The sequence below is a fragment of the Neoarius graeffei genome, chromosome 20 (genome assembly GCF_027579695.1).
Source record: "Neoarius graeffei isolate fNeoGra1 chromosome 20, fNeoGra1.pri, whole genome shotgun sequence".
Classification (NCBI taxonomy): Eukaryota; Metazoa; Chordata; class Actinopteri; order Siluriformes; family Ariidae; genus Neoarius; species Neoarius graeffei.
Window position 1 is genome coordinate 4,252,148 of NC_083588.1, and position 22,490 is coordinate 4,274,637.

General features: G+C 41.8%; 1 protein-coding gene across 1 annotated transcript in view; it reads right to left on the reverse strand.

Annotated features, from left to right (window-relative positions):
- Positions 1-1,177: 1,177 nt before the first annotated feature.
- The window catches only part of gsg1l (gsg1-like), a 35,971-nt gene continuing 14,658 nt past the window's right edge, over positions 1,178-22,490 (reverse strand). The window contains exons 2-5 of the mRNA XM_060902478.1: positions 21,680-21,727; positions 13,718-13,870; positions 8,559-8,670; positions 1,178-1,499 (exon numbers count right to left, since the gene is read on the reverse strand). Of these exons, the coding sequence (XP_060758461.1) occupies positions 1,178-1,499; positions 8,559-8,670; positions 13,718-13,870; positions 21,680-21,727 (635 nt within the window). The remainder of the gene's footprint in view (positions 1,500-8,558; positions 8,671-13,717; positions 13,871-21,679; positions 21,728-22,490) is intronic.

A 22,490-nucleotide genomic window follows, 5' to 3' on the forward strand; every position in this document is an offset into this window, starting at 1 on the left:
TCCTGCATGTGATAAATTTAAGGGATAAACATTCGCAGAGCTGGAAGAGAAAGGTGTGCTCGAAATCCAACGTGAAATGTCGTGACGTGACATAAATTCTGTGTATCTATTAAACATATTTCACACATGGGACACTTTAGAAGAAAAAACACAAAAGCGAGAAGTCATTCTGAAAGGTTTTTTTCATCAAATGGTTGTAATGCATACATAGATAAATAGATTTGAATACGTTCGAAAGCAGAAGAATGTATAGTATTTTTCATGACTGATACATGAACAAGAAGATCATAAAAACCATTGGAAGTCAATAAATAAATAGTTCAATAAATAAACAGGCTTGGGCACTGAGCGCCGTTGGTCAACCATTCAACAGTGCATATGAAAGTCACAAAATCAAGAACAGGCTAATCTAATCAACGATGCTAATCGAGATGCTGAAACGATCAAGTCTTGGGTTGTTGTGGCTCACAAACACCGCACGCTGTGCTTCCTGTGGAGATCGAATGTAAACACGTGGCGAATCGTCTATTTTCTGTTTTCAACACAAAGGCATATTCAGCGATGGAGGACATTCGATATATATATTGATATATATTTAGAGAGAAGATAATACATGAAGTGCTTGCATGTTTGGCAGTGCCGAGAAAAGCGTTCTTCAGATTTCTGTCCAACAGGGTGCCTGCAGGGAACCTCAAGATATTTTCATGAAAGTCAATTTTTTTTTAAAAATGGCGTCCTGAGAACATCCTCAAACGCTGTCTCAAATTAACTTGCATTGAAAGAAAGGGTTAAATTTGACGATTTAGTCTTTTATGCTGTGAACTAAGAACCTGCAGGCACCCTGTCCTGTTTGCCTTCCCAATGCTTTATTTGTGTGGCAGTGTTGGTGCACTGTTCAGTTCCCAAACCGTCCCTGTTCTCAACTCAGAATCAATCAACAATCGATTTGTCACACTTTCAGCCTCATTTTCATCTCCTTCCTTTTCACATATGCAGAAAATATTTCACCTTTTGTTCATAGAATCAAATATAAACTCGTTTTTGTACCCGTCCCTCGAAAATAGGTCTCATAAATCAGAACTGTCTTCCGGAGAGTTCTCAGTCCTTCGTGCTTTTTTTTTCCCACGACTCCATGTTGGAATATATCCAGACCATGAAAAGGTCCTTGTGAGGAACCTCAGCACTGCTCCTCTCCGAGAGAATCTACGTTTTCTGGCATGTCCATGGAAGCTGAAGGAGCACGCATTTTCCCCCGACTGCTATAAGCGCTGCTATGGGCGCTCGTGTGGCCTGGGAACAGGTCCACCGAGCTGGAGACGGACTGCACAGAGCGATCTTGGAAGTAGTGGAAGGCTTCTTGGTCGAGGAAGGCCTGTTCTTCACGGAGACCCTGCTCGAAGAGCTTGCGCTTGTGCCTGAACTCGATGACTGTCTTCGTGTAGGAGTTGAGCGTGGTGACGGAGGCGGCCATGCAGCAGGTGAAAGATCCCCATGCCATGCTGAAAGAAGACAAAACAGAGAGATTTTTCATCTTAGTATCTCGGTCATCTGGAACTTGTGTGGATGATTCATGAAAAGCGAGTGGAGTTAAGTCGATGGTGCAATCGGAACTAGGGTTAGGGTTAACCCTAACCCTAACTAACTGCGACGAAACCATGAAATGTTTTCAAAGAGCTGGAGATGACCAATCGTTCAAGCTTGTCAGTATTCAGGCTTGAGGTGTAACAACAGATTTGAGCAGCATGAAGAATTTTATTTATGCATGCTTATCCTTCAAATTGTATTGTTTGTTCTCATCACCTAAGGTTTTTTTTTTTTACTTACAATTGCTTAATACTGAGTTATAGTCAGCAGGATCAAACCTGACAGTCACTAAATTAAAAGAAATTAAATTCTTGCTTTGTTTCCTTCAACTATTTTTTTTTTCCTTGATGAAAAAAATCTGTCTTGCATGACTTGAGTCCACGCTTGAGAAATTCACCCTGTCTGAAAGACCCGAAAGTGCCGGAATAGCTTGCGAGTTTGAGAAAATTAACACAACACCCTGACGGATTTCAAGCAGCTTGAACTGCAATTACGTCCTGATTTACAGGTTGCGAGCTTACAGCTTTCAAAGAGGCAGGGAAAAAAAACTCACACGTGAGAAAGAAGTGAATGAGAGGGGGAAAAAACCCCAGAAAGAAATTGGCCAGATGGCAAAAAAACCAAATGAAGCAATTTTATCCTGGGCTAATGGGTAGCAGGAGAGCATCTGTGGTAATTCAGCCAATGTAAATACCACTTTCATGCCTGTCAGAACCCAGTGCGTGTCTCAAAAGCTCTTATCCAAGCAGCAAAATAACACAAATCATTCGCACAATACAAGTTTCATCGCTATATGGACGTATATTTTCTCTGCTGGATTCATTTCCTCCTTTCGTTGATGGTATGTGGCATCGATCCGAGAGAAGCCGTCCTGGGGTTAATCCTGGAACGGTCAATTCAAGATGAAACATCAGAGATTTTTGAATTAAACTTTTTTTTTTTAATGCTCGACATTTTATAATACTTCAGGGCGGCATGGTGGTGTAGTGGTTAGCACTGTCGCCTCACAGCAAGAAGGTTCTGAGTTCGAGCCCAGTGGCCAACAGGGGCCTTTCTGTGGAGAGTTGCATGTTCTCCCTGTGTCTGCATGGGTTTCCTCCAGGTGCTCCAGTTTCCTAAGTTAGGCTAATTGGTGGCACTAAATTGACCGTAGGTGTGAATGGTTGTTTGTCGGCCCTGCGATGACCTGGCGACTTGTCCAGGGTGTACCCTGCCTCTCACCCATAGTCAGCTGGGATAGGCTCCAGCTTGCCCGCGACCCTGCACAAGACAAGCGGCTACAGATAATGGATGGATATATATTTGAAGAATGCTGTAATTCGGGATGCACCGATACCATTCGTGCAATTTGTGAGCAAAGTGTCGATCCTGGGCATGAACTGCTCTCATTCATTATGTGTACAACCCCGATTCCAAAAAAGTTGGGACAAAGTACAAATTGTAAATAAAAACGGAATGCAATAATTTACAAATCTCAAAAACTGATATTGTATTCACAATAGAACATAGACAACATATGAAATGTCGAAAGTGAGACATTTTGAAATTTCATGCCAAATATTGGCTCATTTGAAATTTCATGACAGCAACACATCTCAAAAAAGTTGGGACAGGGGCAATAAGAGGCTGGAAAAGTTAAAGGTACAAAAAAGGAACAGCTGGAGGACCAAATTGCAACTCATTAGGTCAATTGGCAATAGGTCATTAACATGACTGGGTATAAAAAGAGCATCTTGGAGTGGCAGCGGCTCTCAGAAGTAAAGATGGGAAGAGGATCACCAATCCCCCTAATTCTGCGCCAACAAATAGTGGAGCAATATCAGAAAGGAGTTCGACAGTGTAAAACTGCAAAGAGTTTGAACATATCATCATCTACAGTGCATAATATCATCAAAAGATTCAGAGAATCTGGAAGAATCTCTGTGCGTAAGGGTCAAGGCCGGAAAACCATACTGGGTGCCCGTGATCTTCGGGCCCTTAGACGGCACTGCATCACATACAGGCATGCTTCTGTATTGGAAATCACAAAATGGGCTCAGGAATATTTCCAGAGAACATTATCTGTGAACACAATTCACCGTGCCATCCACCGTTGCCAGCTAAAACTCTATAGTTCAAAGAAGAAGCCGTATCTAAACATGATCCGGAAGCGCAGACGTCTTCTCTGGGCCAAGGCTCATTTAAAATGGACTGTGGCAAAGTGGAAAACTGTTCTGTTCTTTAAATGATACAATTTCTCAGTTTAAACATTTGATATGTCATCTATGTTCTATTCTGAATAAAATATGGAATTTTGAAACTTCCACATCATTGCCCGAGATACTTAATGCCTGAGAGACCATACCTATGGTCATGAGCTTTGGGTAATGACAGAAAGAACAAGATCGCGGATACAAGCGGCTGAAATGAGTTTCCTTCGCAGGGTGGCTGGGCGCTCCCTTAGAGATAGGGTGAGAAGCACAGTCACTCGGGAGGAGCTCGGAGTAGAGCCGCTGCTCCTCCACATCGAGAGGAACCAGCTGAGGTGGCTCGGGCATCTTTTTCGGATGCCTCCTGGACGCCTCCCTGGGGAGGTGTTCCAGGCATGTCCCCCCGGGAGGAGGCCCCGGGGAAGACCCAGGACACGCTGGAGGGACTATGTCTCTCGGCTGGCCTGGGAACGCCTCGGTGTTCTTCCCGAGGAGCTGGCCGAGGTGTCTGGGGAAAGGGAAGTTTGGGCTTCCATGCTTAGACTGCTGCCTCCGCGACCCGGTCCCGGATAAGCGGAAGAAGACGAGACGAGACGAGACACATCATTGCATTCCGTTTTTATTTACAATTTGTACTTTGTCCCAACTTTTCTGGAATCAAGGTTGTAATTCCTGGCACCTTGTACTCATCTTTTAAAGAACACGATTCACTTTTATCTGCGTCGTGCTTTTAACCAATACTTTTTATTCAACTCCAAGCTGTAACATAACTCATTGAGGAAAATATCATAACTTTACGTCGTTTGGTTCACAGGTTACGTCAATTTAATCTGAAAACTCGCACACACAATCTGTATGTCCATTTCCACCAATTATTTTCACTTTTATAAATACTAAATATTGTCATTAAATAAATGAATTATAAATATTAATCATAACAAGAGTCATCAGGAGATGACGTATCCCCCCCGGCCCCCACATGAAACCCCACTCCAAATTTTCCAAAGTTGAATTGGTTGCCATGGAAATACGGAAAAGATAAAAATCACAGAAATCCCACAATGGCAAAAGGCGCAACTCCTCAAGTCACTTAACATAACTGTCAGGTTTCGTGAAAAAAGTTCCGAATAGTTTTTGAGTCATGCTCCGGAAACTAAAACGTTTATGGACAGACAGAGTGATAGCTACGTATATCCCCTCCCACACTATATGCCAAGGGGATAATAAATGATATTTGTTTTGTTTTATAAATATTTTTGTCACGATCAGTCGTCATGAAGAGCTTACGCAGGTGTTATGTCGCCCTATGAACACGACCCTGAGTGGAAAGTGTGATCATCTCATCTCATCTCATTATCTCTAGCCGCTTTATCCTTCTACAGGGTCGCAGGCAAGCTGGAGCCTATCCCAGCTGACTACGGGCGAAAGGCGGGGTACACCCTGGACAAGTCGCCAGGTCATCACAGGGCTGACACATAGACACAGACAACCATTCACACTCACATTCACACCTACGCTCAATTTAGAGTCACCAGTTAACCTAACCTGCATGTCTTTGGACTGTGGGGGAAACCGGAGCACCCGGAGGAAACCCACGCGGACACGGGGAGAACATGCAAACTCCACACAGAAAGGCCCTCGCCGGCCCCGGGCTCGAACCCAGGACCTTCTTGCTGTGAGGCGACAGCGCTAACCACTACACCACCATGCCGCCCTATGATTCAAAATCTTTTTCAAAAAGTTTTTTTGTCCAGTTTTCAAGCTTTTCTCAAAAAGTGCCGTCAGAATGAGAAAAAAACCCAAACTATTTAAACCTGCACTTTATGATGTGAGTGTTTTATTCTTGGTCACGATTGTGAGGAAGGTGCATTTAATCCACGGGAATGGATTTTCAGCGATAGAAGTCCGTTCGAGCGAGATGCGTGTGCTGCACAATCAGATCCAAACACCCACGCACTTGTGACTGCTCCTTCTTTAGCATGATTCATTAGCCCAGATTTTCATTCAGCGTGTGGCACAAAACGCCTTTGTACTTCTTTTCCTTAGCGGTGAGATGTTGGCACTCGTCGGGTGGAAATAAAACTTCGAGCCGGTTGCCAATTCAGAGTGCATCTGAATCAGAGACACTGCTTATATCAAGAACCAAATTTATGATAAACAGCGCTTAAAGTGAGCTGTATATATTGAAGATGAATGCTCGGTCAGCTTTTCTTTCAAACTGTTGGCAGGTTTGCTTTCGAAGAGAGTGCATCGAATGAACAAAAACATTTAAAAGCATTAAAAAATCAATTGTTATCCATGCAAGTGTTATGTTGATCTTTCATGATGCTGATTTAGTATCTATGAGCTTCACTTACATATGGGTCCGTCTCAGAAACTGCTCTCTCATTTGGGACCTTATGGTCAAAAAATCATTCATCATCTCTAGCCGCTTTATCCTGCTCTACAGGGTCGCAGGCGAGCTGGAGCCTATCCCAGCTGACTACGGGCGAAAGGCGGGGTACACCCTGGACAAGTCGCCAGGTCATCACAGGGCTGACACATAGACACAGACAACCATTCACACTCACATTCACACCTACGCTCAATTTAGAGTCACCAGTTAACCTAACCTGCATGTCTTTGGACTGTGGGGGAAACCGGAGCACCCGGAGGAAACCCACGCGGAGAACATGCAAACTCCACACAGAAAGGCCCTCGCCAGCCCCGGGGCTTGAACCCGGACCTTCTTGCTGTGAGGCGACGGCGCTAACCACTACACCACCGTGCCGCCCTGGTCAAAAAAAATAAATTTTCTAATTTTACTATTTTTTTTTTTTTGCATTTACCTAACACTCAATGTTTCTTTTGTCATGTTTAATAAGAATAAAGATAGCATCTTGCTTTATCTAGCCTCCACTGTGGAAATTTTTTTTTGATTACAATTCAAATGCTTTTGTAAAATTGAGTTCCATATAAAATAACTCGGGGCGGCACGGTGGTGTAGTGGTTAGCGCTGTCGCCTCACAGCAAGAAGGTCCTGGGTTCGAGCCCCGGGGCCGGCGAGGGCCTTTCTGTGTGGAGTTTGCATGTTCTCCCCGTGTCCGCGTGGGTTTCCTCCGGGTGCTCCGGTTTCCCCCACAGTCCAAAGACATGCAGGTTAGGTTAACTGGTGACTCTAAATTGAGCGTAGGTGTGAATGTGAGTGTGAATGGTTGTCTGTGTCTATGTGTCAGCCCTGTGATGACCTGGCGACTTGTCCAGGGTGTACCCCGCCTTTCGCCCGTAGTTAGCTGGGATAGGCTCCAGCTTGCCTGCGACCCTGTAGAACAGGATAAAGCGGCTAGAGATAATGAGATGAGATAAAATAACTCCATCATGAAGAATTAAAGCCCCTCCTTCACAGATGAGTGAAAATATTGAATAAATTTCCTCTTTTTGATTGCTTCGGTTAAAAATCTCAAGTTATGATGACTGAATTGATTATTCACTTAAATATGAATAATATGATACAGTTTGGGTATTTGATACGGCGAAATAGGACACAATGGAAAAATCAAGAACACACCGGAAAGACGAGAATAACGGTGGTGGTAAAAGAACAGCGACTGTACCGGCTGAAGGTCGCGCGGGTCTCTGCTGCGGCGCGCGAGCAATGGGACATCACTACCGCACCGGACGGAGCGCGAGGTGGGGGCGGGGCAAAATGACTGGCCGTAGATTCTATCAAAAGTTCGATCTAAATTGACCATGGTTGCAAAATATTGGCCAAAAATATGCAAACAATACAAAATATGAAAGTAAGATGAAAAAGAAACATTCCATTGCCTTATACTGCAAGACTAAAACAAAATAAAACTGTCAAAACTCACCTTTTCAGTGATAACGTACGAACAGATCACCCGCGTAACAGAGAGACCGCAAATGGAAGCACGATCAACTTCTAACTGTTGGAGTGGAAAATTCCATTCTGCACATGCAAATTGTTAATGTGTGTCCTTCCCCGCACACAAATAACACGCTACGGTAAAAAATAGACCACGACTCATTTTATAGCTCAGAAATTCATACAAGACCAGCTACCATCGTAACATATTCTGTAAGAAACATATTCTATACCTAACTTTCAGCTTTCGTTTTAAAAAACAAAATCACAGATTTATAACTAAATGTTTATACGGCGTAGTGATTTTAAGTTACTCCTTTTGGTGAGGTCGTGACCTCGACCCTGAGGCTTTCCGTTTAGATCAAAACACACGATCGTATTGGTTTTGGGTCTGCGGAAAACGGAGTTATGACGGTAATCAAATATTTTGCATAATGTTTTATTACGGTTATGATTATTCTGTGAGCGCACCAATCCTTAGGTGTATAAAGTTACAACTTAAAATACAATTAGTGATAACTGTAGACTCTTCAGTGGACTACAACCTTTTTAAGGGAATGCGATGTAGTCGACCGTTTATCATGTCCCAGATCAAGCCGCCATTTTTCCACAAATCTGCAGAATTTTTGCCAAATTCTGAATAGAGTATTCACATCAATGGTTTAGTTTTATCTGTATTATTTCTTTCATCATTTTATTTCAAATTAAAACCAACATCACCATTCAAAACCGTATAGTTTATTGACTGTGAGTATATTTAGTGGGGGCCCCCACAGTACCCAGTTTCTGAGACAGACCCGTATTTAAAGACTGGTTACCGATATGAATACGGATGAACTCCATTTCATTCAACATAAAAATGTTAATGCGACTGCATCCAGAAACAAAGTTGTTCAAAGTGTCTGGTGTGTAACACTGACCAGAAGGACCAGCCGTAGTCCCAGGTGTGTGGTCTCCAGTCTTCAGGTCCCAGACTGACTGTGATCTGGAACACCTGGGTGTACATCATGTGAGCCACCATTCCCAAAAGACCTGGAGGAGAAACATGCAGTGACACGTGACCCATTTATAATTATACATCAGTTCTAGTTAAAGAATTAGCAACAATCTGAGAGTTAAATTGACACCAAGAGGCCGGTTTATATGGATGGACAACCAACGAGTGTCAAAAAAAAAAATCATCAATGGTGTAGATGCGTGCCTTTCCTTTCTGTAAAAATGATGCCAAAATTGCTTCGTTATGTTGTCAAATTTGGAGCCAGAGTTTACACAGTAGAGACAAGAGCCAAATTCAATTGGAAGCCCCACCCCCTTCTCCAAATACCAAGGTCCAAGACTGTCAGTCACTTCATCCCAAGTGTGTCCGGGCCATTCTCAGAAAATGTGACATTCAGTTTTCAACATGAAGTTTGTTTTTTCTCTAAAACCATTCATTCTGGCGGTCTATTATACATTTACTTTAAGAAAGAATTTAACAGAGCAGTAAAAAAAAAAAATACTGAGGCAACTTGTCTGCATTTGCAAGAATTTTATTTTGCCAAAATATACCAAAATATCATTACCGCCATGTGTCGAAATGAGGATTAGTGAAATTTGAATGAAAATAATTCCTTTGTTTTTAATTTTATTTTCACTTTTCTTTCTGAAATATTACCTCTATACCTTCACTTTTTATTCTGGAAAATATCACGATCTTTGCTTCAACGGTTTTTGCTGTATAGCCTAAAATATATGCGCAAGAATGTGTACTTTCTTGATGTCTTTACCGTTACCCAAATAGTAAAATCATGCTGTAACTCAGGGCTTTGACAATAGAGGGCAGTGCAGCTGCATGAGGAAGGACCAGGATGTTGAGCAGCCATTTTGAAAAAAAAAATCACTGCTGCATGAATGTTGGAATCCAGGATACTGATCGGGTAAATATGAAATTTTGAGAGGTCAGGAAAATTAACTGTCTTTGCCGTTACCCCCCGAATGATAAAGATAATGATGCTGTATTTTGAAAAAGTTTAGTTCGCCAAGTAGCAAGGTAGGATGGGATAATACATGCATATTTTGTAATTTGTTGATCTTTTTTTTCTGCACTCAGTGACCCAAAAATGCTGTTACTCTATAGGGTAATGGTAAAGACATTATAGGTAACGGTAAAGACAAAAACTGGGCATTATTTTTTCATAATAATGATATCTCTTGCTTTGTGAATTCATGAAATATGCCTTTTTTGTCTATTAAATATATTTAGAGGGATTGTAAGTAAAATTAGTGTCTATAAAAATTTTTTAAATGTCTTTCCCATTATTCGTCACATTTTCTGAGAAAGGCCCATCCATTATCTGTAGCCGCTTATCCTGTACAGGGTCGCAGGCGAGCTGGAGCCTATCCCAGCTGACTATAGGCGAGAGGCGGGGTACACCCTGGACAAGTCGCCAGGTCATCGCAGGGCCCCATCCATGCCTTCTTGTGATATTGTCGAATAATGTTGAAAAAATTTATGGGGGAAAATACAAAAAACATGCTGATGAAAAGACATTTTAGATGAGAAAAGTGACCTGGAAAAGGAACTCTTTTTTTGTCATTGGAACGCATGTAGATCAGCTGTGCTACGCATTGTACTGCAGCCAGCCAGCAGGGGCGCTAGACCTGTGGGTGCTGAATTTTCTTTTTTAGAAATGTTACGTTGTCCATGTTCGAGTCAATGGATGCAACAAGAAATTTCTTTGAGTTTGATAAAACAGATATTTCTCGTTTGTGTACCTCGCTTTCACTTGGCTTTAAGAATCCAGCTAGCTATTATTTGCTAAATAGTAGCTTGGAGTATTTTTGATCTACTCTGAAAGGTCATCACGAAGTTTGTCCAGGTGTTCTTTTATTTTGGATGAAAATGTTTCCCACCATAAATGATGAAGCTACGAAGTCAGGTGTTATCAGAAAAACCAAGAAACCTCATAAAAACAGCGAACGTGATTAAACATTGCATATTTAGTGCATTTCAAATTTAGTGTCCAGCTGGACTGGAGGTGTAATTCCACACTGGGGATTTCTCAGTGGAGGGAGGACTCAGGATTCGGAGGATGTGGGTGTGTGTATGCCTTGAGCAGTGTGTGGCTTCAGGTTTATATATTCAATATGCCAGAAGCCTACACAAAGCAAGGCGTGATGAGTCACTGTAAAAACACTCTTTCTCTGGGTTTTTGAGATACAGTAGCTCACACAGGATAGTGTTCAGAAGTTAATTAGATGAGAAGAACATGTGCATTAAAACTGAAAATGTTCAAATAACCTGACTCTCATCAACTGCTATCTTTAGTTTCTCAAACTTGGGGTTAAAACCCAAACTTTGTGTGTCTTCTCCAGCACAAAGTGGATGAAATGCCTAAATAAACCAAATATTTGTGAGCACACACTTATGAGATGCAGGCTTCAATCTTTTTTCTCAGCATCTAACCAAAGGAAAGCTCTAGGTTGGATGTGGCAGCCAAGATAGGATGCACGCTTTGGGCTCCATCATGCCCAGTCCACCAGAAGTTTGGTGCTTTAAAATGGGGTCCGTGCACAAACAAAGCTCGAGAACCCCTGGATTACGTATCTGATCATGTGACACAAGTTAAGAGCTGGTAACTGTTATCAAAGCAGGCTGTAATCCAGGATTTTGAATCAAGATTGCAGTGAGTATCAAAGATGAATATGGATCTCAGACTTCTGACAAGAAGTAAGGGCGAGCCAGCATATGCCCACTCCTCCTTTTGATGCTCATTGATAGCACCAGCGTGAACCCCTTTAATCTATGTCAGCTGGCTGAACCGAGGCTCATCTCTGGGTCGGAGATCTCTCCCCGACTGGATACTGCATCTGGAATTAGCGAGTATTAAAGGCCCAAATGAACAGAGCTGGGGGCCAGCTGGGCAAATGGAATAATCTCAATTCAAAAAGGAGCAGCTGTTCCTGGCAATCTGACAGCGAGGGATCAGGGAATGAGGCAACCAGGGCAAAGATGCATTCTTGCTTTTAATTTCAAGAGTTAAACAAAATCTTAAGCAAAGAATTTGACACATTGCTTAAAAGCTAGATGTATCTCTTCATCTGAGTAAGTCTATCTTCTTTGGATTCTTTGAACCTTGGTTACCAGCGAGCAAACCAGCCTGTATTTCCACCAGTTTTGTGCAGAACCACTGTAATCAAGGATGCATCATCAATGAAGGGCATTGCATAACAGAAATCAACAGTCGGAGGAAGATGGTGGATCGCACTGATTAATAATAATAATAATAATAATAATAATAATTTCAATTTATATAGTGCCTTTCTCACACCCAAGGTTGCTTGACAATTAAGGGGAAAAAAGACAATCCGCCAAAAGATGGCCAGGATGTAATTCCAATGGCGTAGATACCACAGTCCCACCAGGCGCATGAAGATAAATCCCACACCGCCTGCACAACCACCGCGATGCCACTGGGCAACATTGCTCAGAACACCGCGCCATGGATCCACAAAGCGAGCACAGAAGCACTGCCACACAGAGCGCTGGTATGTCCCAAACCACCTGTACAGCCAACACATTGCCACTGGGCAACATTGCTCGGAACACCGCGCCAAGCACAAAAGCACCAGCACACAGAGCACTGAACAACCCTGATGTTAAAAAGAGTAATGAGCTCACTGCAGTGCATAGCGAGAAGCACAGGTATCACCCACGGCGCACCAAGGGCTGAAGGAAACCGACGCCAAAACTGGGTCTGGAGCTACGCCACAACTGGCAGACAAAACACTCAAACAAAAAACAAACTACACAAACATGTGAGATCACCTGTGAGACTTTGATCTGTTTTTGCAGAAATTTGTTTTCATCCAAAAAACAACCACAGACCAACTCCTAATCATAAGAAGATGTAGGAACTCACCGAACTAATGACACACCCACTGATGTCATCATGGTTCACACTGGGAAAACCAGCTATCTTTTGGTTCCAGCTGGGAACCGACTTTTCAGGATCCGAACCAATTTATTTTTGGCCGAGATTCTCCGAAAAGTTCAAAACTTGGTGCGAACCAAACCGGAACCTGTTCCCTGCTAATGGAAAAGGGGTATCTCTGAAAACAAGGTTGTATCTTGTGCCATAATGGTTCTTTAGTTTGTCACTCCTGGAAGGTGATACACAGGTTCTAGGTTTTATTTTAACCTTTCAAAAGACCCCTGAGGATCCATTTACTTGAAGTACGTAGATCTGTGTTGACCTTTCGGGGGGGTCAAGTCAAAGAGTTTGCCTGAGAGTGTGGAGAGATGGATGGATGGAAAGATGAACTTTATTGACCTCCATGTGTATAATATCTCGGCTTGTCTTCAGTGTACCCTTCTGGGGGAACGTTTAAAATTTCTGTGTAGAACCCATAAACAGAGGGCTGTTTCCAAATTGAACCTCTTTAGAAAGCAAGAATGGTTCAACATTCAAAGGATCTTCAAGGATCCCTTTTTTCTCAGAATCTACTGTACTGTATATCTGTCAGTCGCCTCTTGGGTGGGGAAGGGGGAAATCTTCGAACCCTTAAGGCTTGTTCAGATTGTCTCTCTTGGAGAACCCTGAACATTCTCTGTCGAACACTAACAGTGTTTCTTGAACAGAGAAAGTTCCAAATAAACCCCCTTGAACAAGCTAAGGACTCTTGATAAGTGTTGATGGATGGATAGAGAGATGAACCTTCAAAGGAACCCTGAGTATCCTTTTTTGTCAGAATGTATATTGATAGATAGACTCTGTCGACAGTGTCTTGGGGATGGGGGTTGTGGTGATGGGTTGGAATTAATTCTGAAACCCTGAAGGGTTTTTCAGCTTGCTTCTCTTTGTTTCCCAAATAGAATCCTTAAAAGAGATAGAATGGTTAAACATTCAAAGGACCCCTGAGGATCCTTTCTACACTGAGGAAAAAAAGTTAAATCGAGAACTCTGAAGAGATTCTTCATTTTGTCATGTTCTTCAATTTATTTAAAATAGCCAACATGCACTTCAGGTCAATGTAGCTTTCATCACTTGGAGCTGCAAGGAGGAAATGTGTAATAAGGTTTTTTTTTTTTTCTGGTTACCTGACAGCACCGTGAAGACGGCAGCGAAGGCGTTCAGCTTCAAGCCATCGATCACGTTGCTGGAGTGAAAGAGCTCCAAGCACATTAGACTGAAGCCAACCACCAGCAGCATGATGTATAACACCTCGGAGACCACTGACAGCCAAAGGACACCTGCAAACCCACACACAACACACACACTTGTAAGAACTCCACCACTCCACTGCACAATCAATTTTATAATTTCTGTTCACATTTGACACCATGAGCTCAAAGTTTGTTTTCGTGATTTATTTTGTTGAAAGACCAGTGAGATGCTGGATACCTTCACATTTTGTGATTCAGCTCAGGATTAGCACTGGGAGTGGCAATCTGAGATTGTCTGTCTTCTCAAGTGCCACTTTCCTCTTTTCAGGAATGAGAGTGGGTGGTCACCAAAAAAGCAGAAAACAAGATGGCGCCCGAAGCCGGGGGTCTGGGAGGGATACCCCCCCCCCAGGAAAATTTTGAAAAATAAGGCCTTACAAACCACTTTTCCTGCAATCTGAGCTGTAGTAGATAAAAAATCTGTTGTCTTTTTTATATATTTACATGAAAATATGTTTCAAATCAATAGGAGTATTGTTTGAATTCAAAATAAAATCACATTCTACATTCAAGGGTATGGTTATAATTCATGATCAACAAAAATGACAAACTAAATTCACATTAAACGTAAGTTTTATTAATTATCAAAATGTTCATATATTAAATAAAATTTCTTAGGGAGAAAAGGTCAGTCACCCTATGTCCTCATTAATTGCATATGATTTCAAAAAGTCTTTTGAAATATTTAAGTTTTCAAAACTGTCAGCATTAATTCAGATTTACTGACCATCATATACATGTTCAATGTATTAAATCAAACGAATGCTAAGTTTATGGGATAATGTCTATGTACACTTTATACAATTATTTATAGTTCACAGTCACTTCTCATTTTCATTTAATCATTTCGACTTCTTCTTCAGCTTTTTGGCCAAAGACAAAAGCTTGTCAGCTTGTCTCTCTGTTTTTTATACCAGCATCGATTTCACGTACCTTCGCTTCGTCTCGCTTGTCAATTGTATTCGGCATTTTGAGTAAAAAAGCCGATACGAAAGAGAAACGTATTTTTGAAGCGCAGCGACGATGAACATGTGCAAGTTTTGATAAAATAGAACAGATGCGGGTACTTTTGTAAGAACTGTTATGATTGGCTTTTGTTCTCTCCCACACTCTTGTAAGAACTGTTATGATTGGCTATCATGCTCTCGCCAGCGATGTTTTGGCCAATTACATTGTAGAAAACACGTATTCTACCGCGAGACTTAGCGAGACTAAAGATGGCAAAACTGTAAACATGTAACATTGTCGTACGCTTAAGTATCACGAAGGAACATACCCCAACCCCCCTCAATGAAAAAAAAAATCTCAACGGATTTGGCATAATATCGATTTTTGCTCAGAAAAAGCGGAAATCCGCCGAAAAGCGGAAAACTCTCTTCCCTGTCTTTTACGTCATGATCACATCCACATGCTCGTGTTTTTATTTCTGGTCGAGTTCTTTCTCCACCCCTGCCCTGACGTTGCTTGTTATCTTATTGTGTTCACCTGTTCCGTGTTAAATTCTTTTATCGGTTTGTCTTTATATCTCACCTTCTGTGTGATAGCATCTTGGGGAAATCGTGCTCCACATTTTCTCGAGTTGAGTCCGAGTCCTGTTTTCTTTGGACTTCCTTATTTTGAATTTTACATTTGAATTTTCATGGATGAGACACTTCCAATTTTACAATTTTCAAAGCACCAGTTCCACCTACTCAGAAACCCAACATACCACCCTTTTGATAGATTTTTTTTTTCTTTCAAATCTGGATTTGAGGGAAACCATGGCCTAATGGTTAGTGAAGCAGCTTTGGGACCAAAAGTTTGCTGGTTTGATTCCCTGCACCAGCAGGATTGGCTGAAGTGCCCTGGAGCAAGGCACCTAATCCCCAACTGCTTTGGCAAGAGTGGTGGCATACCTTGTGTCTGATTAGTCAAAGAAAAGCTGATGATTTGATCATCAGTTTGGTTGGTGTCTGAATGAAAATCTGGATTTGCTTATGATAAACCTAATTCCACCCTGCTTCTTTGGTAAAGAAGAAAGATACCTTGAGACAACATGACCCACCTCTCTGTCTGGCTTCCATACTGTATATTGAGAATTTTTTTTTTTTTTCAGGGGAAAATCTCTTATCAGACAGTCCCAGGAGTGTTCCCAAAGGTATCAGTGTTCTACATCTGCTCATCGCCTCATAAGACAAGTGAGAAGAAAGTCATTTCTTTCATCTTATTCAGATGGTATTAAGTTTACATGGTGTACCTGATGCCTTTTGACAAAATATCAGTGTCTGATCATTTTATTCCTGTCCAGATAGATAGATATCGGATTTTCCAAGCAAATCTAGGATAATATACACAAGATGTTTCCTTTAACACCTTAGTTCTTGATTAATTATCTGTTAGCACAATAAGCAAGCAATGAAATTGTAATCAATCCAAAAACATATTGGGGACTAATTATTCATTTTCTCCTTCGTAAATGGTTCATGAGTTAATTTGGGGAAAGGCCTCTATTTGTTCCAGCTAATCCCATCCAGCTAATCCCATCTCATCTCCAGGGCTTTGGTTTGCTTCTTATTTTTCTTCTCTTTGCTTACGCATGTAGATCCTTGAAGGGTTTGGACCTTCTCATGCGTCCTCTCGGTTCAGAGGGAAGTTGATGAGAATTAGAAAAGTGGGAGAAGAACTGAGTGTTGGAACGGGCTGAAAAGAGCATGAGATGTGACAGCAACGTGTAATATCTATGTCTGAAAGCAGTTGTCTTCCAGAGTTCAAGCCGCATTTGTAGATCTTTGAGAATCAAACCTTTGTTATTCAAAAGCCATCCAAAAAATGTTCAATCGTCCTTCAAAGCTTTGAGATCTTCTTGATGGATTGATAATTTCTCCGGGAGAGCAAAAGAAATGGCATGAGCGAGATGGTCAAGAATCGAAAGTTGGAATCCACTACTAAGAACGATCACTGATCAGAGTGGAAATTGAAAAGTGTTGCTGAAGTCTGAAGTGGGTGTGGCTGTAACCAGATTTCAGGGAAAAAACAAAATAAAAATAAAAAAGGGAGCTGATTTAGGCCTATGATGGATTGGATTGGCGGCCTGCCCAAGATGGACCCTGTCTCTTGCCTGAAGTCAGCCGGGACTGGCTCCAACTTCTCTCCACGACCCGGATGGATAACTGGTCTCGATTAAAGGATGGATAGATGAATAGTCAGCTAAATTAAACCAGCGCAGCCCTGACAAGGCAGTTACTGAGGATGCTGTAATCCTGGCATTAACATCACCGTGGTCTTTGTTTATTCCGTGAGCTTGATATCTGACAGCTCGTTCTTGTACGAAAGTAAAAACCTCGCTGATTTGTTGCATTCCGCAGGATTGTGAACTAACAGTACGGCTCATATTCATTCGTATCTTTATTTGTATTCGTTCAGAACACATGATCGTTCGTTTCCATTAAATTATTACAAGCAATATGAGCATTTAGTTTCATTTAGATATTGTGTCGTATTATGAATAATTCATGAGCAAGTTTCCTGCGGAGGCAATCTCACCCCAGAAACGCACTGGACAGTAAACAAAACAATGACGCCAGCGTTGCACCCAAGGTGAAGCCAGACCGCCTGCCTGTGGCTGGAGAACGATAATTTCGCTGAGCAACCCAGGCTTGGCAGCTCAATCGAAGCTAGATAAGAGCTTCTGGAGGAAAGCACTGAGACGACAAATGGGCTGTACAAGAGTGATACCACGCATTAATGCTTTTCTCTCTCGCTCCCTCTCTTTCTCAAACATACACTGCCCTCCAGCATTGCACTGAGAGTTCTAGTCTTCATACCTCTTCATGAACACTTCCTGCATGGATGCGCCAACACCAAACACTTCAACACAAAAAAACAAAGCAGAACAAAAGTAAACACCCCCCCCAGGACGAACCTAATCTCGGTGGCTCTTCACTGCCTTAAAATATTCATCTCTGTTGCTTGATATACAATATGCATGGATCTTAATGCTGACTGAGGCATTGACGTTATTCACAGTCAGCAGGTTCTTCGAGAACTTACCACACCAGTTCAGACGTCCTCATTTGTAATGTTTATATCTCTCATATTTCACTCTGGATAGTTGCTGAGGTTTTGCATATTCTTAAGGAGCCGTCGGAGCTGTCGGATCAAATATTCATCGTAATCAATACGCCTCTGTCTCATTGCTTCCTCCCCCGTCTTTCCACAGAACATTGGTTCTCTTCCGCAGCTCCATGATGAACAACGTGAGCAAAGGATTACACAAATTAGAAACTAAAAATGTTGTTCGTGCAAAATTGCACTTTTGTAACTCAATAATTGTAGAATTCAAACAAATAGATCTTCATTTGCTGGTTTAGCGCCTGCTTCCTGTCTTCTTCCTTGAGTTCGACCCTGAGCGATTCTTGGACCTGATGTATTCAGGATTGTTGTTTTCCACTCTGAAAAGGGTTCCTCACGAGATCTTTGAATGTATCATGTTTCTACAAGCTTCAAAGGGGTTCCTGAAGGGATCTTTGGATGGTTGTTTTGACTACAATCTTATGAACGGTGTTCCTTGAGGGTTCTTTGGATGGTTGATTTTTCTACCATCTTTCAAAAATGTTTCCTCATGGGTTCTTTAGATGGCTAGGTTTAAAAAAAAGCTTTTAAAACTGGTGCTTCAAATGTTCTTTAGATGGGTCATTTGAGTGTGCCTTTGAGTGGCCAATGGTTCTAAATCCTGAAGACAAGGGTTCCTCAAGGGTTCTTTGTTTGGCTGATTTTTTTTCTTCAGTCTTACAAATGGGTTCCTCAAGTGTTCTTTGGATGGCTAAATGTTCTATGATCTTGGAAAAGGGTTTCCTCAAGAGTTCTTTTGATGGCTAGGCTTTTTTTTTTTTACACTTTTTAAACGGGTTCTTCAAGAGTCCTTTAGATGGGTAATTTTCTGTGGTCCTTTGAGTGGCTAATGGTTTTCAAGACTGAAAACAAGGGTTCCTGAAGGGTTCTTTGGATGGGTAAGTTTTCCGCAGCCCTAAAAATGGTTCTTTAGATTGTTAATTTTTTTTACTATCTAACAAAATCGGTTCCTCAAGAGTTCTTTGGATTGATATGTTTTGTACAATCTTGAAAAAAAAGCTTCCTCTGTGGTTCTTTGGGTGGCCAATGGTTCTACACTCTTAAAAAAATAGTTCCTCAAGGGTTCTTTGTATGGCTGATCCCCCCCCCCCCCGTCTTACAAACGGGTTCCTCAAGGGTTTTTTGGATTGCTAAATTTTCTACTATCTTCCAAAAAGGTTTCCTCATGGGTTCTTTTGATGGCTCGTGGTTTTGTTTTTTGACACTTTTTAAATGGATTCTTCAAGAGTTCTCATCTCATGTCATTATCTCTAGCCGCTTTATCCTGTTCTACAGGGTCTCAGGCAAGCTGGAGCCTATCCCAGGTGACTACAGGCGAAAGGCAGGGTACACCCTGGACAAGTCGCCAGGTCATCACAGCAAAACTGGTTCTTCAGGAGTTCTTTGGATTGATATATTTTATAGAATCTTGAAAAAAAGGGTTCCTCAAGAGTTCTTTGGATGGCGAGGTTTTCTGCAATGTTACAAAAAGGGTTCCTCATTGGTTCTTTGGGTGGATAACGGTTCTACACTCTTGGAACAAGGGTTCCAGAAAGGTTATTTAAGTCCATTAATTTTCTTCAGGGTTCTTTTGTTGACAACAAAAATGGTTTCTCAAGAGTTCCCTGGATGGCTAATTTGTTCTCCAGCTGCAGTCTTACCAAAGGATTCCTCAGTAGTTTGTTGGATGGCTAATAATTTTACATAAAGGTTCCTAAAGAGTTCTTTGGATAGTTAAGGGCCCTTGTCACCATTTCTCATGTGGAAATGCGACCGCAAAGAACTTTTATGAACCAAAGAACCCTGAAAAGTGGTATGCTGAGTCAAGGAGAAAAACCACAGCTTGGCATGTTCTCATCTCATCTCATTATCTCTAGCCGCTTTATCTTTCTACAGGGTCACAGGCAAGCTGGAGCCTATCCCAGCTGACTACGGGTGAAAGGCGGGGTACACCCTGGACAAGTCGCCAGGTCATCACAGGGCTGACACATAGGCACAGACAACCATTCACACCTACGGTCAATTTAGAGTCACCAGTTAACCTAACCTGCATGTCTTTGGACTGTGGGGGAAACCGGAGCACCCGGAGGAAACCCACGCGGACATGGGGAGAACATGCAAACTCCTCACAGAAAGGCCCTCACCGGCCCCGGGGCTCGAACCCAGGACCTTCTTGCTGTGAGGCGACAGCGCTAACCACTACACCACCGTGCCGCCCCTTGACATGTTCTGTGATCGAGAAAGTGCAAAGCGGAAACTTCTCTGTCCTGAAGTTACACCTTTGCCTCTGACTGTGACAAAGCCCTGACACTGGAGACTCCTTCCATGAATGATAAATAAACATCTGTTTCAAGGAAAAACACTATCGAAGGTCATAGATTTATAAAATCTGCTTATCTGGAGAGTTCGCAGTACAAATCCTTGTGAAAAGAGAATGTGTAAACACATATCTTAAAAAAACAAAACAAAAAGATGCTGGTGTTTTTGTTTTAAAATGCAAATCCCTAAGAGAGAGGAGAAAACGTTGCTTGAAAGCTGCGATTGCTGCATTTTTCTTCTCCATCTTTCTTGTCAAACTGACTGAGTTGCAGGTTTGCATCGATTGGCTGTGATTTAGCAGCAGTCATCTGACACGGCGCTTGACCTCCGAGAATCAATCTCTCTCTCACAGACTCACGAAAAACCTGTGCAAAGTAAGCTTGTTTCGTCTTTACGTTTTTAGCATTGCACAGATTTCAGTGGTCTTAAATATACACTCGCCGGCTACTTTATTAGAAACACACACCCATCCACCTGCTGTTTGATGCAGTTCTCTAAGCAGCTGATCCCTTGATGCATCAGATTATGCAGATACAAATCAGTTAATGTTCACAGTGTTCAAACATCAGAATGGGAAAAATTGTGATCTCAGTTTTTGTGTGACTTTCTTTCACTGTGGGCATGGGTGCTGGTTTGAGTATTTCGGATGGACTGCTGGTCTGAGTATTTCAGAAACTGCTGATCTGATCTCCTGGGGCTTTCACACACAACAGTCTCTCGAGCTTACGCAGAAAGAATGGTGCGAAAAAAAAAACATCGAGTGAGCGAGTGTGTGAATGAGTGACAGTTCTGTGGGTGGAAGCAAACGCCTTGTTGATAAGAGAGGGTCAGAGATCAGAAAATGGACAGATTTTAGGTGTCTCAAGCTTTTTTTTTTCCAGGAACGACATAGTAACTTATAGAATCACTCTTTACAACCGTGGTGAGCTGAAAAGCATCTCAGCATGCAACAGAAAACAGACGAACACATTGCGTTCCAGTCGTGCAGCCAAGAACAGGGATCTTAGAATCAACAACAACAAGTTCCTATTAAAGTGGCCACTGAGTGTTTGGCATGACTCAGCATATTGTGAATATTTTGGCTTGTAGAATGTATTTCATTGCCTTAATATGGATCTTCTTGCTAATATGGATCATAATGGAACGTTTAATATCCAGAATACAACTTTTCTGAGATATCACCCAAACCTTTTCATAACATCAGGGACTGAAATAGCGGAAAAAAAAGTAAGTAAGATGTGTGTGTATATATATATATATATATATATATATATATATATATATATATATATATATATATATATATATGTATGTATATGTGTATATATATATATCTCCCCAATCGGAACAGATATTAAATGTGCTGTTTTTTGTGGAATGTGATAACAGACGAGCCTTGACGCTGCTGTGAGGACACTCATTACTCACCTCTTTCAGATGCTGGAGCCAGATCAATAAAGCTCCTGCATTTCTCACCTGAAAGAAAAAAAGAAACCTGTGGTAACCATGGTGTTAATGCCTGTGCTCTTAGAACATCAATCCACACCATAAAAAGTGCAGCTCAGTTGATTGGTGAATGGTTTTTCTATTACAGCACTTCCTGAAGTGTTTTATTCCTCTTACACCACAACAATGACAAACTTTCACTGATGAAATCGCGACACTTCATCCGACATGTTGTCCATGGATGGTTACGTTTGTGGAACATCCAAGAAACAAATTAGCCCATGTTCTTACTTAGATACATTATAGACGCGATCAGTGTTGTAGTCGAGTCACTCACCCACGAGTCCGAGTCCAGCCTCGAGTCTCCAATGTTCAAGTCCAAGTCATTTAAAAAATTTCGAGTCGAGTCCACTATTGATCCAAGTGGAGTCCGAGTCGAGTCCAAGACTCCAACTGCACCATGTGACGGTGTCTGTTTCAGCGCCATTAACATGAGGTTGTTCCTGAACATGATGTATGAACAGGTGAATGTGCTTCTCTTTGTCAGGGAGTGTGAAGTATTCTGTCAGAGATGGTTGGGAGACGGATGTAAGTGCAGAAGGTGTGTTTATTAATACAAATGAAGACGGTAAACAATCCAGAACGGCAGGCAAAATTGTAAAATGGTGAAACAGGCGATAGGTCGAGCGAGGCACAAACAGGCTATTGTAGACTCGGCAGGATCAAAGACGAGAATCGGGGTTCAGGAACCCAAACAAGGAAATAAGGCTCGGGAATCTATCAGCAGCGCAAC